A 13,105-nucleotide genomic window follows, 5' to 3' on the forward strand; every position below is an offset into this window, starting at 1 on the left:
CCAGAGAGATAAAACTACCTTAACATCGTACATACCGGTAAGTAGAAAAAGGTCACTGAAACAAATGTAACTATATTAATTCACTACAATGTCCATGTCATGTGGGAATTCGACTTTTATTTTGAAAGTCGTCGCCGGATGTTGTGTTTTTCCAGTGAAAGCGTTTGACTGGCGTTTAGAAAAGATGGTCAGTGTGTCCGTTTGAGGGGCTGGGTTTGGTTTCTCCTCTATCCAAGAAGAGAGAGGGGAGGAAAAAAAATCAGAGTTTCAAGCATGACGAGACAAAGACACTGACTGAATCATTGACAAATAATGATTTAAAAAAACTTTAACAACTCACCATGGCTATAAGGGAGCTCAAAGTTTGCCTTTTAGGGGTAAGTTGCGGATGTTTTTACTGTTGATCCTTTTTGGGGTAAAAATTCCTTTAGTCTGTTGCTGCTGCTGCTGTTGCTTCTGCTGCGAGTGTAACCAATTAACCGATAACATTTTGACGTTAGTAGAAGTTAACGTCTCTAACCGACGCTGTCAACGTCACGTATGTTTCAGTCGAGCCTTTTAACGTTACTTCACCGTCTTGTTTGTTGTTGGAAAACTTGGAAATGTCAACTAAAACGATGATGTGCTTAGTTTGTTGGCTGAAAACTCAACAGCGGACCGGTGGGCGCAGCAGCAGCAGCAGTAGTCGGTTTAAGCTTTGTTTTTCTCATCGTCTGCGTCTAATTTCCACCTTTAAAACCGACTGACCCTTTGGTTTTTGTTGTGTTGTGTTTGTTGTGTTGTGGGTGTTTTTCCCCTAAATTCATTTAAACGGTTGTAACGTTCTATCATCTATTACGTCATCGTCAGACCAACCGCTACAAGTCAGCCGTTAGTTTCCTGCTGCGTTAGCAAAACACGGTCGGTCTCTTCTGTGTTTAGACGGTGACAAGAGACGTCTACGTTGCAGTTAACTGGCACTTTTAATAATAAATGACAGTGAAGCGGAACTGGCAACTTGGAAAAAGCCTTTTGGTTACGTTTTACCAGGTCTGTGCACTGCTGACATGCTCACCAACAGCCCATGTTACTGTCTAAAACCCATCTTTTGTTACTCATCCCAATCTGTGTGTGCTTGTAGGCTACTGGCCTGAGCCATAATAATAACTTTATATAGCATCTTTCATACAAAAAAAAGCATCTCAAAGCGCTTGAACAAAACAATAGAAAACAATATTTATCAAGAATGACCAAAAGGCAATGAAAGAGAGTGATAGGCAATAAAACAATAGCAATTATACAAGTAAAAGTTAGCCTGATTTAAAGCCAAAGAAAGGATAGATTTTTTTATTGTGTTGACATTCTCAGATCCCTAACTAGATGCTTTATCAAAAAGGAATGAGAGCTGTCATTCATACCTGGATCATATGATCATGCTGCAAACATAAAGTGAAGGTGAAACAATATAAGGTTACCAGTACAATAATAGTAAAGGGCCCAATGTACGGTATATGGCACCAACTTTAAATAGTAACAGGACACATTTATCCAGTGAATTATTCGTACTGACAAGTGAGACTGTTGACATCACATAGCCTACACAGTTTATTCATTCAGTGGGGTATTATTCTACAAGCACATGATATAGGCCTATATCCAGAATTTAAAGAAACTGACTGAGATATTGTCAGACATTCTTCTGTTGATAGATTAGGTATAAATAATAAGGAACTATTGCACTTTGTACTGTGCTGATAATGAAAATGCCCAAGTCAGTGATGTCATGTGCCATCATGTATTGTGTGTTATCTCAGGACAAAAAAAACAAAAAGGCCCTAACTGTTAACCTGTTTTAGTTGATTAACTTGTTTTGTCAGTGATTGATATACTATGTTGTCTTGAACAAATAGATTTTACATCCACTATGAATACTATGGGTTAGTTGCAGGATTCATGGACTAGCTGGAACCTATCTGATGAGGAAGGCATGTGACCAGATAATCAGGAGTGTTCAATGGTGAGCACTGGCTCTGTTAAAGTGTTTGTTTTAGAGTGCTGTGAATGATGTGTAACCCTTTTGTTTTCAGGACACTGGAGTTGGAAAATCCAGTATTGTCTGCCGGTTCGTTCAGGATCATTTTGACCACAACATTAGTCCCACAATAGGGTAAGAAGAACATCGCAGTACCAAACCATGAAAGACCAAGCCAGCAGGGAATTAACTATATTTGTTTAAGACTTTTTTGAAGCACCAAAATTAGACAATAAGGTCTGGTATCAAAGAAGAGAGTAGGTTTGATCTCAACGTTGGCAGGGACAAAACATCCAAACCCTCCCAAACAAAGAGCACAGTTTAATGCTGTCAGCCAATTGTTTATAGAAAATGTGTTTACATCACAGATCTTAACAAGGAAATTACTTGTTAATGGAAAAGACTAACAAACTTTGGAGTCTGACATCAACAATTTTGGTTTCAGTGGGCCTACCAGTGTTACGGCCATCGATGTCCAGGGCTGAGGATTTCATCAAATAGCACTGAGTGATTTGATGCCTATAAATAAATCACTTAATTTTCTGATTAGAAAAAGAAAAACAAGAAAATAACACAAATGACATGAAAATTAAATCAAAGTATTCTCTTTTCTGATAAACATGAAATGTCTCCAAAATAATGTGAACAAGTTCAGTCAGATATTAGCAGGGACATGTCCTTACTGTCCATATGTAAAAAACCTACTCTCATGATATCAAGATACGGCTGAAATCAGAATCTGCCAGTGAACTTTTGTGTCAGATTAAATTATATATTATACCAGTGAAGTCAGGGATACTGCTAGACCTACCACGACTGATTATAGCCATTTGACAAATATGTCTGTCAGATTTAAACGCCACATTGAGAGCCTTTAATCAATTTATCGGTTTGCTTCATGGAGAGAAGTATATTAAGTCAAATGTCAGAAAAAATCCCCTCAATTGATTCGAGAGAAAAAAGAATATGTGTTAGTTTAATTTAGCCCAAACCATTGCATATTTTTCAATAGAATCGTATCTAAGTATTTTTTTTTCTCTCTCTCTCTCTTTAATTATAACATTGACCATTACAGAGAATGAAATCCTACACTTTTCTCTTTAACACTCTCTGGGTCAATACTGTACAAGCAAGACTCCAGTACCTGGCCTGTAGGGAGCAGTGTTATACAAAAAGTAGACATGTAGTAAAACACAAATGAGTTTACTGCACAGGCTTGAAAATTCAAAGGATGTTAGTTTGAGTGACAAAATGTGAAACATACCTGCAAACAGATTCCTCAGAGATAATGTGACATAATGCAGCAGAGACTGAAGATGAATACAAATGTGACGCCTTATGACGTGTGTTTGAGTCCATGTGCAGTGCAGCAGGATTGAACCTCTTTGTTCTCAGGGTTACAGGTCTCCTGCTGACCTGCACAGACTTGTTTCCTGTGCCTTTGAAAGAAAAACATGATTACAGACAAAAAAACAAAACAGAAATGCATTACGTATATCATCCACAGAGCGTCGTTCCTGACCAAGACAGTGCCGTGTGGAAATGAATTACACAAATTTCTGATCTGGGATACAGCCGGACAGGAACGGGTGAGTGACAGTGACTCTTCATTTACTTATTATGGAGCTTTAAGTTTACACACATGACTCTCTGAATCACGTTTCTTAAAAGTTTTTAAAAAAAAGTTAATTTTCCGTTGCATTTTGCATCAGGAAGCTCGCAGTGACACAATCGCTTCACTGTCAGGGGGTCCTCATGACAAGGAGTTATTATTAGGCGTGAAACAGGATGAATCACATGGGTTCAAAGGTCATGGGACTGGTGTCTTCATAGTGATTCATTGGAAGGAGGGGGTTGGTTGGTTGGTTGGTGTATGTGTGTGTGTGTGTGTGGTTGAGGCTTGCCAGACTTGCTTACTGCATGGAAAAATCTGGTGCAAGTATTTCCTGCCTGTGTGTGAAAATAATACCTTGAAACCTCCGTTACCAGCGTTCGATGTTGTCTTTATCTGTCGGGGATATTTTAAGGAATGATGTCACAGCTGGTCATTAACAAAGATGATGTTATTATGATCTCTGACAGGATGCAGAGTAAAGGAGCTGTGTAGGTTTTGACCACTGGTAGCGCCCTCTGGTGGGAAAACTCTGTAACAGGGGCACAGTTATTTGAGGGTCTAAGAGGATGTTGTTATGATGCCATATAAAGCCCTTTGAGACAAACTGTTTGTAAAAATCGGGCTATACAAATAAACTTGCCTTGCCTTGCCTTCTCCAAACTAGTCATGTCTTAACTGCAGATACCAGCCGACATATTCATTGATGTGTCTGCATTAAGCAGATAGTGTAGGTTTAACAGACCTAACAACCATTAAACACAGTTTTTAAAGGTTTCAAGAGGAAATGAATGAATTTCAATTGATTGTGAAGGATACATTAAAAATCTGGGTGGAAAGTGGTGAATATTCTGTAACCTGAACTATTTTAGAGTCAGTATTTAATGTACATTCAACCACAGTCAGTATCTGATTTATTGTCAACTACCTTTTCATATAAAGGGGATTTGTTTAGGTGCAAAAGAGTCTAAATATAAAGAGTAGTAAAAATACAGGTCATAATCATAGAAATTAAATGTTTGATAAAATTATGTTGGAGATGTTTTATGTTAATGTAGTATTTATATGCACTGACCATGGGGGAGGATAAAAGTCTGTGGAGCAACCTGCAGAGAGACTTTAAGATGTTCAATGACTAATGTATGGGCACAGTTACAGTATACTCAAAGTACAAAACTGTTTTGAGTCAGTTTCACATGTTAGAGTGGTTTATTTATAAAGGTTTTGAATTGTTGTTGTGTTGTTGTGGTGTTAAAATGTGCTCTCTCTCTTTTTTCAGTTTCACTCATTAGCTCCTATGTACTACAGAGGATCGGCTGCTGCTGTCATTGTCTATGACATAACTAAACTGGTAAGAATAACACCACAGTCATCATCGGTCATCATCTTGATTAAAGAAAGAAAGATTGTATTTTTAGTCCCTATGGACCTCTGATTGTGTCCTTAATAAAGTCTTATTATTATTATTATTATTATTATTATTATTATTATTATTAAAGGGATAGTTCAACATTTTGGAAAATTGGCCCATTGCCATAATCCCTATAGTCATAGCAGTAGGTTCGTTACCTTTAATTGTTGGTGCAAGCTATTTTTAGAACGGCGGAGCAGAGCCGCGAGCTGCTCAGAGCTACGCTACCAAGGCTCATGGGATTTCTTGGTTTCCCTCATCAAACTCATCAAATACACAATCCAACAACTCCAAAACGCTCTCATGGACAAGTTGTGACCTGCACATTCACCACGCTGTGAGATAATAACGGAACATTACGAGATGGAGTTGTTTTAGAGGCAAATTCAGAGACTGCTTGCCGAAAAACTGCCCCCGACGGGAACGCGGATCAGCGTTTTGCATGAATTTCCCTCTAAAACAACTCTGTCTGGTAACGTTCTGTTATTATCTCATAGCGTGGTGAATGTGCAGGTCACAACTTGTCTACGAGAGTGTTTTGGAGTTGTTGGATTGTGTATTTGATGTTGATTGATTTGAGTTTGATGAGGGAAACCAAGAAATCCCATTACCCTCCGTAGCGTAGCTCTGAGCAGCTCGCGGCTCTGCTCCGCCGTTCTAAAAATAGCTTGCACCAACAATTAAAGGTAACAAACCTACTCCTAAAACTATAGGGGATTATGACAATGGGCCAATTTGCCAAAATGTTTAACTATCCCTTCAAAGTCCACAAGGCCCCTTCACTGCCGACTGCACCAGTGGAGCCGCTGATGTGTTCACCAACTTCCTGATGTGTTAGAAATGTGTGTGTAACTGAAGAAGCCGGTTTGACACTAAGAGCTTGATGTAAAATTCAATTACTTTTCCATCAGTCCAGGACGCTTTGCTTCCATGACTACAAATGTCATTCTTTCCTGGTCGGTTAATGGAAACTTGGCAAAAAAAAAAAAAAAAAAACTCCCATCTAATGAAATGAATATGTGACACCACTCGAAGAAAATGTGGGGCACATTCCCACAAAGTACCTCTCCCACAGCTGACCATGGTGTGTGTGTGTGTGTGTTCTTGCTGTTCAGGACTCTTTCCAGACACTGAAGAAGTGGGTGAAGGAGCTGAAGGAGCACGGTCCAGAGGACATTGTTGTAGCCATAGCAGGAAACAAGAATGATTTAGGAGACATCAGGTGGGTTGCTTTCTTTCTCAGGCTGGCGACACTAAAGAGCACTGCTTTCTAGGGGAAATTTAACACTAAATACACTCAAACGACACGACACACACCCCACCTACTGCATCACCTGCTTTAAGGCGCCCCAGGCAACACACAAACACATTTAGGTTTAGTGAATGAAGCGTCTGTGTGTTTGTTCATAACAAAGGCTCACTGTTGTGAACAAAACAATGAAGCCTCCTTCTTGCTATACCTGTTATGTAGCTCATGAATGAGACCATAGGAAGACCACGGGAACAAACTAATGCTGTGCACTGTAACAGTCTTTAGCAGTGATTTATCCTGTACACACTACTACTGTACTGAAAATTAGTTTTTAGTTTATTTTTACTCAATATCGATAAAACATGTTAAAAAACCGGGTCAGAACAAACAAAACTGGAACTGTTAAATTATACGACATGCAAAAACATGCATAATTTTATATTATATATCATATTGTTTTTTTTATTTTAAGCCACATTTCTTTTTAGTTCTGTTGCAAACTCTTGACTCCAGCACATCGTATCTAATTTAACACTGATAAAAGTCATGCACCTCACTGTTTTCCTCTATCTTTTTGAAAAAAAAGTATAATTTCTTCCTTTGCCATATTTGACTATTGTCCCTCCTGGCCACCGTAAATTCCCAGTGAGTTATATCTGAAGCACTGCTGTGGATTTGTACACAGGCTCTTATTTGTATCTTTCATGACATATGACACTAATATCAAAGACAGGAGAGTGTAACGATAACGTCAAGACGCTTCATGAATTGCCATGCAGTGGCAGGAGTAGCACTATCTTTGGTTTCATCTATTCAGAAACACCTTGACTCCTCCTCTTCTTCCTCCTCCTTCTTCTTCTTCTCCTCCAGCATTCGTCCAGAGTAAACTAGTTAGAGATAGACGAAGCGAAAGTCATTGATGAGAATTCAGATTTTCCACAGGACCTGTAGCTGTGGACTCCACACTAACGTTGGTGTCCTTCTCTTCCACAGGGAAGTTCCTATGAAGGAAGCCAAGGAGTTTGCTGAATCAATTGCAGCTATTTTCATCGAGACTAGTGCCAGGAATGCTGTCAACGTCGAGGAGCTCTTTCAGAAAATCAGTAGGTTTCATGCTTTTACGTTGTGCCTATATATCATTTGTGTCAGTGAGCGTATTGATTGAGAGAAAAGAGAGAAGTCTGTGCTACTAGAGGAACGGGCATGTTTACTCTCAGAGTGGCTAGAGTGGCAATTTTTAAATAAGTAATAAACTGACTTTTATGATATTGGGGAAACCTTTAGAGACAGATTAAAAAAAGATTAGCATACGATGCAGAAACATGTCCTCACTTCTGCTTCTACTTAGGGTCAAGCCCTAAAAGTGCTGGATCCCACATTTCCCCTAATGCAACTCAGCAGTGTGTTTCCTCTCTGCCTCCTTAGTGTCAGCTCCACTCACAGTTTGTAATGCAGGGCCACTATTGAAAGTGCTCCCCTCTACACATGTTTTAGGATATGCAAATTATGAGCTCTGTCTGGATTAATCATTGAGTTTTTTTTTTCAACATAAAAGTTAAATGACTTTGTGATATTGATTCCCTTTGATCACATAACACTGTGCACAATTTAAGCCCCCAGTTGAGTGGAGGCGGAGAGTTTTAGTGTGTCAAGCCATGTTGTAGTTAGAAAATCAGGATTTTAGCAGCAGCAGCTTGTAAATTAACAGGTTTCTTTAAGAGCTGTGCTTTGGTCTCTGTTTGAATCTTGTTCTGGTGTCTGACAAAAGAAACAGGGAAACATAAAAATGAGCTTAATTGCAAATTCGGCTGTTAAAAAAAAATAAGTGCATGTGTGAGCACAGAGAGCAACAGAGAGGCAAACGTATTAAAAAATAAATAAATCTGAAAGTGGTTAACACCAGGAAGAATTCAAACAGGACACAATGACATCAGTTGTAATTTTTTTTACCACTTCCCCACTTTAACACATTCACCATAAATGGTGCGGCAGCTCTTTACTAGGCTTTGAGCTAGTCTTATTTTGTTTTCTGGATGATTGTATTGGTTGTCATGGCGATGCACTGCCAAATAACTAAGGGATAGAATAAATCCTTTTACCAATTACTATTAGCTGCTTTGTAAACGACCCTGTGCTGTGTGTGTGTGTGTGTTTAGGTAAACAGATCCCGCCCCTTGAAAATCCCGAGGTCGACAGCAACGAGTCCTTTAAACTGACCCGGCAGCCGCCTCTGACCACCAGGAGATGCTGCTAGTACCAACGGAGGCAGATGAGATGACTTCCTCCAGCAGCAGGGACCCGACCAGCACAGCACACACAGTCCACAATGCACACAGTGTCTTCCTGCAGGGAAAGGCAAGACAGTGGACAGACAGATGTCAGCTTGCACATGTGGTTTACCTGCAACATGAAACAGACAAAAAAGAAACTGCCAACAGTATTATATGGGTCAGTGGATCTTCATTTCATTTAATTGTAGCAGTTTGAAAAGGCAGTTTCCTCCCACTATCTAAAGTAACTTTGAAATCAAGCACAAATTAATAAGAAATCTGGATCTAGATGCAATTACATTTTCACTGTAAGAGTCGCCTGCTCTGTGGATTTTCATTGCACTGCTGCGGCTCTTCAGGTTTTTTTTAATATTCATTTTTTTTATCAAGAGTACCCTTTTCCCTCTGGAGCTTTTGTGTTCACGTACACGTCACTATTGAATTTCTTGAATATTTGAAAGAAAGGTTGTTAAGATCGAAGCTTAGACAAGCATTCAGTTGTACAGTAGAGCTGCAGCTTTACATTCCACTGCGTCATGTGTTTTCACACACACACACACACACACACGTTTGCTGCATAAGGCATAAGGGTTTAACTGTAATGCTGCAGAACCAACAGCTAAGAGGCCTAAAATTATAATTACGGTATGATAACCTCCCCCCTGTTGAAACACTGTGACCAATACTAGAGTTGTTTACATAGTGATTTGTTGAAGATGTTTTCTACATGCTGAAATGTATTGCCTGAGATTTCACTACAGGGAATGGCTGTATATGATATGACTGCCAAACATGAGAGTTTTTTTTTTTTTTTTTTTTTTACCTGAGAGAGTTTCATTCATAACTATTAGAAGAGAAAAGACCTGCATGTATTTCACTCTGAACATGTCTCCAGCTGTTACATTTCTAAAAACCTTGAGTTGTATGTACTGACCGAGCTCTAAGCTGCATGGTCCTCAGCCCAGTTGTGTAAAATGAGATTATGAATTGAGTTTGCTGCTGATTCTTTGGCAGCAGTACACATGGAATTGACCACTTACGACATTTGATAACAGCACTTTGAAGACAGTATTAGTTATGAGTGACTTTTTAAATGTCAAAAAAAAATCCCTACAGTACAGAAACAGACATGAAAGTTAACTTCAGTAGTGAGACAACATGGTTTCTATATTAACGGTATTCTAGTTCCACATTTCCATTGTGTAAAAAAAAAAAACAAGACGAAAAAACATGTTTACACTTGTTCTTCCGTGGTTAAATAATGTACAGTTTTATCCACGTCTGTGGGTTAATGAAGCGTATTTTACAATGCAATTATAGTCTAATTTTGTTGATAGGTACTGGTCTCTGTAAGGAAAGTCACACCAGACTCCATTAAAGACAAAAAAAAAAACATACAGTAGATTTCTCCCAGACTGTGATGTAAACCAACTTTATTTTTAATCCTGTGGTTGTCCTGTGGCACACATACTGTACCACCATATGACTGCAATCTTCTGCCAGACTGCGGGGCAGTGATTAACTTAAACTGAATTAGGAGGTGCACAGTGAGCCAAATGTACAGCACAGCATATCAAATTTTAGAGAGATGCCCATAAAAAACAACAAAAACAACAAAAAACAGATCTTTCAATGGAGTCTGGCCTGACACTGCCTCCATGCAAGAGACAATGACGTACTGAGAAAGTCAATTTTATTAGAGGTTTCATGTTGCCATTGCCGATAAGTATTACGTGTCACCAGAGAAGAGCCTTTTTTCTATGTTTTTCTAAACCAATGTATGACATGGCTAAAAAGTGCATACTGTTAGAATAATGCATGAATTACTAGTCTAAATCTGTACAGATTAACTGTACGCATAACAATCAACTTTGAAACTACCAGTTACCTGCAGCAAACTTTATACTGTATGCCTTAGTCATGCTTCCCTGTATCCTCTGTAGACCAGATTAACTTTTGTATATTAATCCATGTAATAAAGTAGTAATTATTCCAATCTGTGCCTTAGTATTGTGTTACTTTCCCCATTGGAAAGATAAAAAATATATGTTTTGAAGTGTGCATCAAAGACACCAGAATACACTTTAAATTTTATACTTTTAGATTTGTTTACAGAGACAAGAGAGATGAGTGAAAACAGAGGGTTCCTCTCAACAACCAAACATCATGACTTGATGCCAGGGCCGTTGTATAGGAGAGAAAGGTGATGATAATTCTAGGGGCCCAGCGCCCAGTGGGGCCCATAAGTAGTCTAATCTTTGTATGACTGATTTATTCTGCGTAAGACCCTGACTAATACTCATAGTACACTGTAAAAACTCAACATCTTTCCAAGAATATTTGTCTTATTTCCTATTTTCCTTATTTTCTAGTCAAAACTAATCTCTTTCCACTTAAAATAAGACTCATCACCTAAAAATTCACTTGTTTTTAGATAATTTTCACTTAAATTCACAATAAATAGAAAAATCTGCCAGTGAAAGTAAGTTTTTTGTGCTTGTAATAAGGAAGAAAAACTTGCTCCACTATCAGATTTTTTTCTACTTATTCCAAGTGAAAATATGCTTGAAAGAAGTAAAAAGTGTCTAAAAACAAGCTACTTTTAATATGATGTGTCTTATTTTAAGTATAATGAGATTTGTTTTGACTTGAAATGAGACAAATATTCTTGCTAAGATACTTGAGTTTTGGCAGTGTAATGCTGCATTAGCATCAAAACAAAGAAGGCTAAATAAAAAACGATAATACATACGTACGTAGTATAAGAAAAAAAAAGGAAAAGTTAGGTGGAGGGGCCCACTTTAGTATTCTTTAAGGGGGCCCAGAATTCCTAGCAACGGCCCTGCTTGATGCATTTCCACTTACACACTTTCACACCTCAGAAACCCAAACAGTGGAAAGTGACACAAACTGGTTGCATGGTGTAACGGGAGCCTTCACTTCCACGCACCGCAAACCACATTATGTGAAAAAGAAAGCCCTGCTTTATTCACCACACCCAAAACAGCCTCAATTTTAAACTTTCCTTACCTCACTCGTGTCATTCTCCCACTACCTTTTAGCTTCATTCCCAAAATAGAAAACACTTAACGCGATAGTCTCAAATTCAATGAAATTGAATCAAGTGTTATTTTTTGCACATTCAGTATCAGCCATAAGTCTGGACTACTGTATGACTGATACTGTATGTGCACCATGATGACCCCAAATAGCACATATTACTTACAGAACAGTCTTTTCCACATGGTGCCTCTCACAACACTGCAGTGGATTACACCTTCAGCAGCTTACAGAGGGGAAGTCTACACTTGTCACGAAGATGGATTTAACAACATCAGTGTCCAAGACAGTAAAGTGGGATATAAATAGTTCAAACTGAGAAAACACACATCAGGATTCCTCTTCATAAACAGTTGACAAGCTCTTTTTTTCTCCTGTTTTTCTCGTAAAGGTGACAACTTATATCATCAGCATCATAAAACTGGTTTTTACAGCCAGCCGCTAGTGCTCATTTGAGGAATTGTATCTTGTGGCATCTAGATGAATCTGAAACTGATCCTATAGCTTGACCTCAGCTGTGGTAACGTAAACACAGTGTACTTGTTTGCAACTCCTTAAAGTTACAAATTATATATGTTTTCGGGTATTATCCGGCCCTGTCAAGTACACAGAGAGTTGATCACTTAAGTATTTGCTGGTGGGTCCAACATAATGTGTGCCTTTTAAGAGTGAATGTGTTGAATGTTGGCGTAACTGATTGACAACATGTCTCTTGCTCTTCTCAGAGGGGTAAACTGAGATAATAATAGTCAAGTGTGGGAGAGAAGAATAGAAACCATGTTTACCTAATGTGGCAAATCGTGCTCATGGCTCTCACATGTAGCCTATTCATCCTTTGATGGTGGGTTATGCCAGAAATCAACCTTTGACTAATCATTGCAGCTCTGTATAATAAATGTCCTAATGAAAATTATAATTGTTGGTTAAATCTGTACATTGACAACCCCTATAAATTGCCCTTAGATCAACTTACAGCGTTATAGTGTGTTATAAACTGTTAATTAAGGGTTTATATGGGGGTTTTATGTAGGCTAGTTAACAAGGGACTTACAGTGAAGTGTTAACAATATAGGATAATTTACAGTTATTGACAGCATGTGATTTAAAGTGAAAATGAAAGGAGATAATAAGTCCCACGTGTTAGCTTGTGTATAAAATAGCTTCATAGTTGCTATTTAAACAACAAACACAGACCAGAGCCGGTTTACCAACTGGCCCTGGACCAACAGAGGCCCCCGATGCCTCAGCTTGACTGTCGAGCCAGTCAACAAAAATTTGATTCATGACAAATTTAATTAAACCTGCTGACCCGAATTATATAGAGAAAACTTTTGGGACCCTTGGGGCCCTTGAGGATGTGAGGCCCCCCAGCAGTAACACACTTTGCCCTATTCGGTAATCCAGCCATCATACTTGAACTAAGCATGCTCGGATTAACCTCTTGGTCCTATAGCAACCCCCCACTGTAGACGGATGCCTCATTATTTCC

At 38.7% G+C, this 13,105-nt stretch overlaps 1 protein-coding gene across 1 annotated transcript; it reads left to right on the forward strand.

Moving 5' to 3' along the window:
- The first annotated feature begins 321 nt into the window (after positions 1-321).
- On the forward strand, positions 322-10,552 carry rab31 (RAB31, member RAS oncogene family). The gene is made up of 7 exons (XM_085804008.1): positions 322-377; positions 2,067-2,146; positions 3,519-3,600; positions 4,903-4,974; positions 6,150-6,256; positions 7,280-7,389; positions 8,443-10,552. Exons 1-7 carry the CDS (start codon positions 342-344, stop codon positions 8,538-8,540), a joined length of 585 nt encoding a protein of 194 aa, XP_085660134.1. The 5' UTR covers positions 322-341; the 3' UTR covers positions 8,541-10,552.
- The last annotated feature ends 2,553 nt before the right edge of the window (positions 10,553-13,105 follow it).

The sequence above is a fragment of the Trachurus japonicus genome, chromosome 17, assembly GCF_045865225.1.
Source record: "Trachurus japonicus isolate A0001 chromosome 17, Traja_1.0".
Taxonomy (NCBI): domain Eukaryota; kingdom Metazoa; phylum Chordata; class Actinopteri; order Carangiformes; family Carangidae; genus Trachurus; species Trachurus japonicus.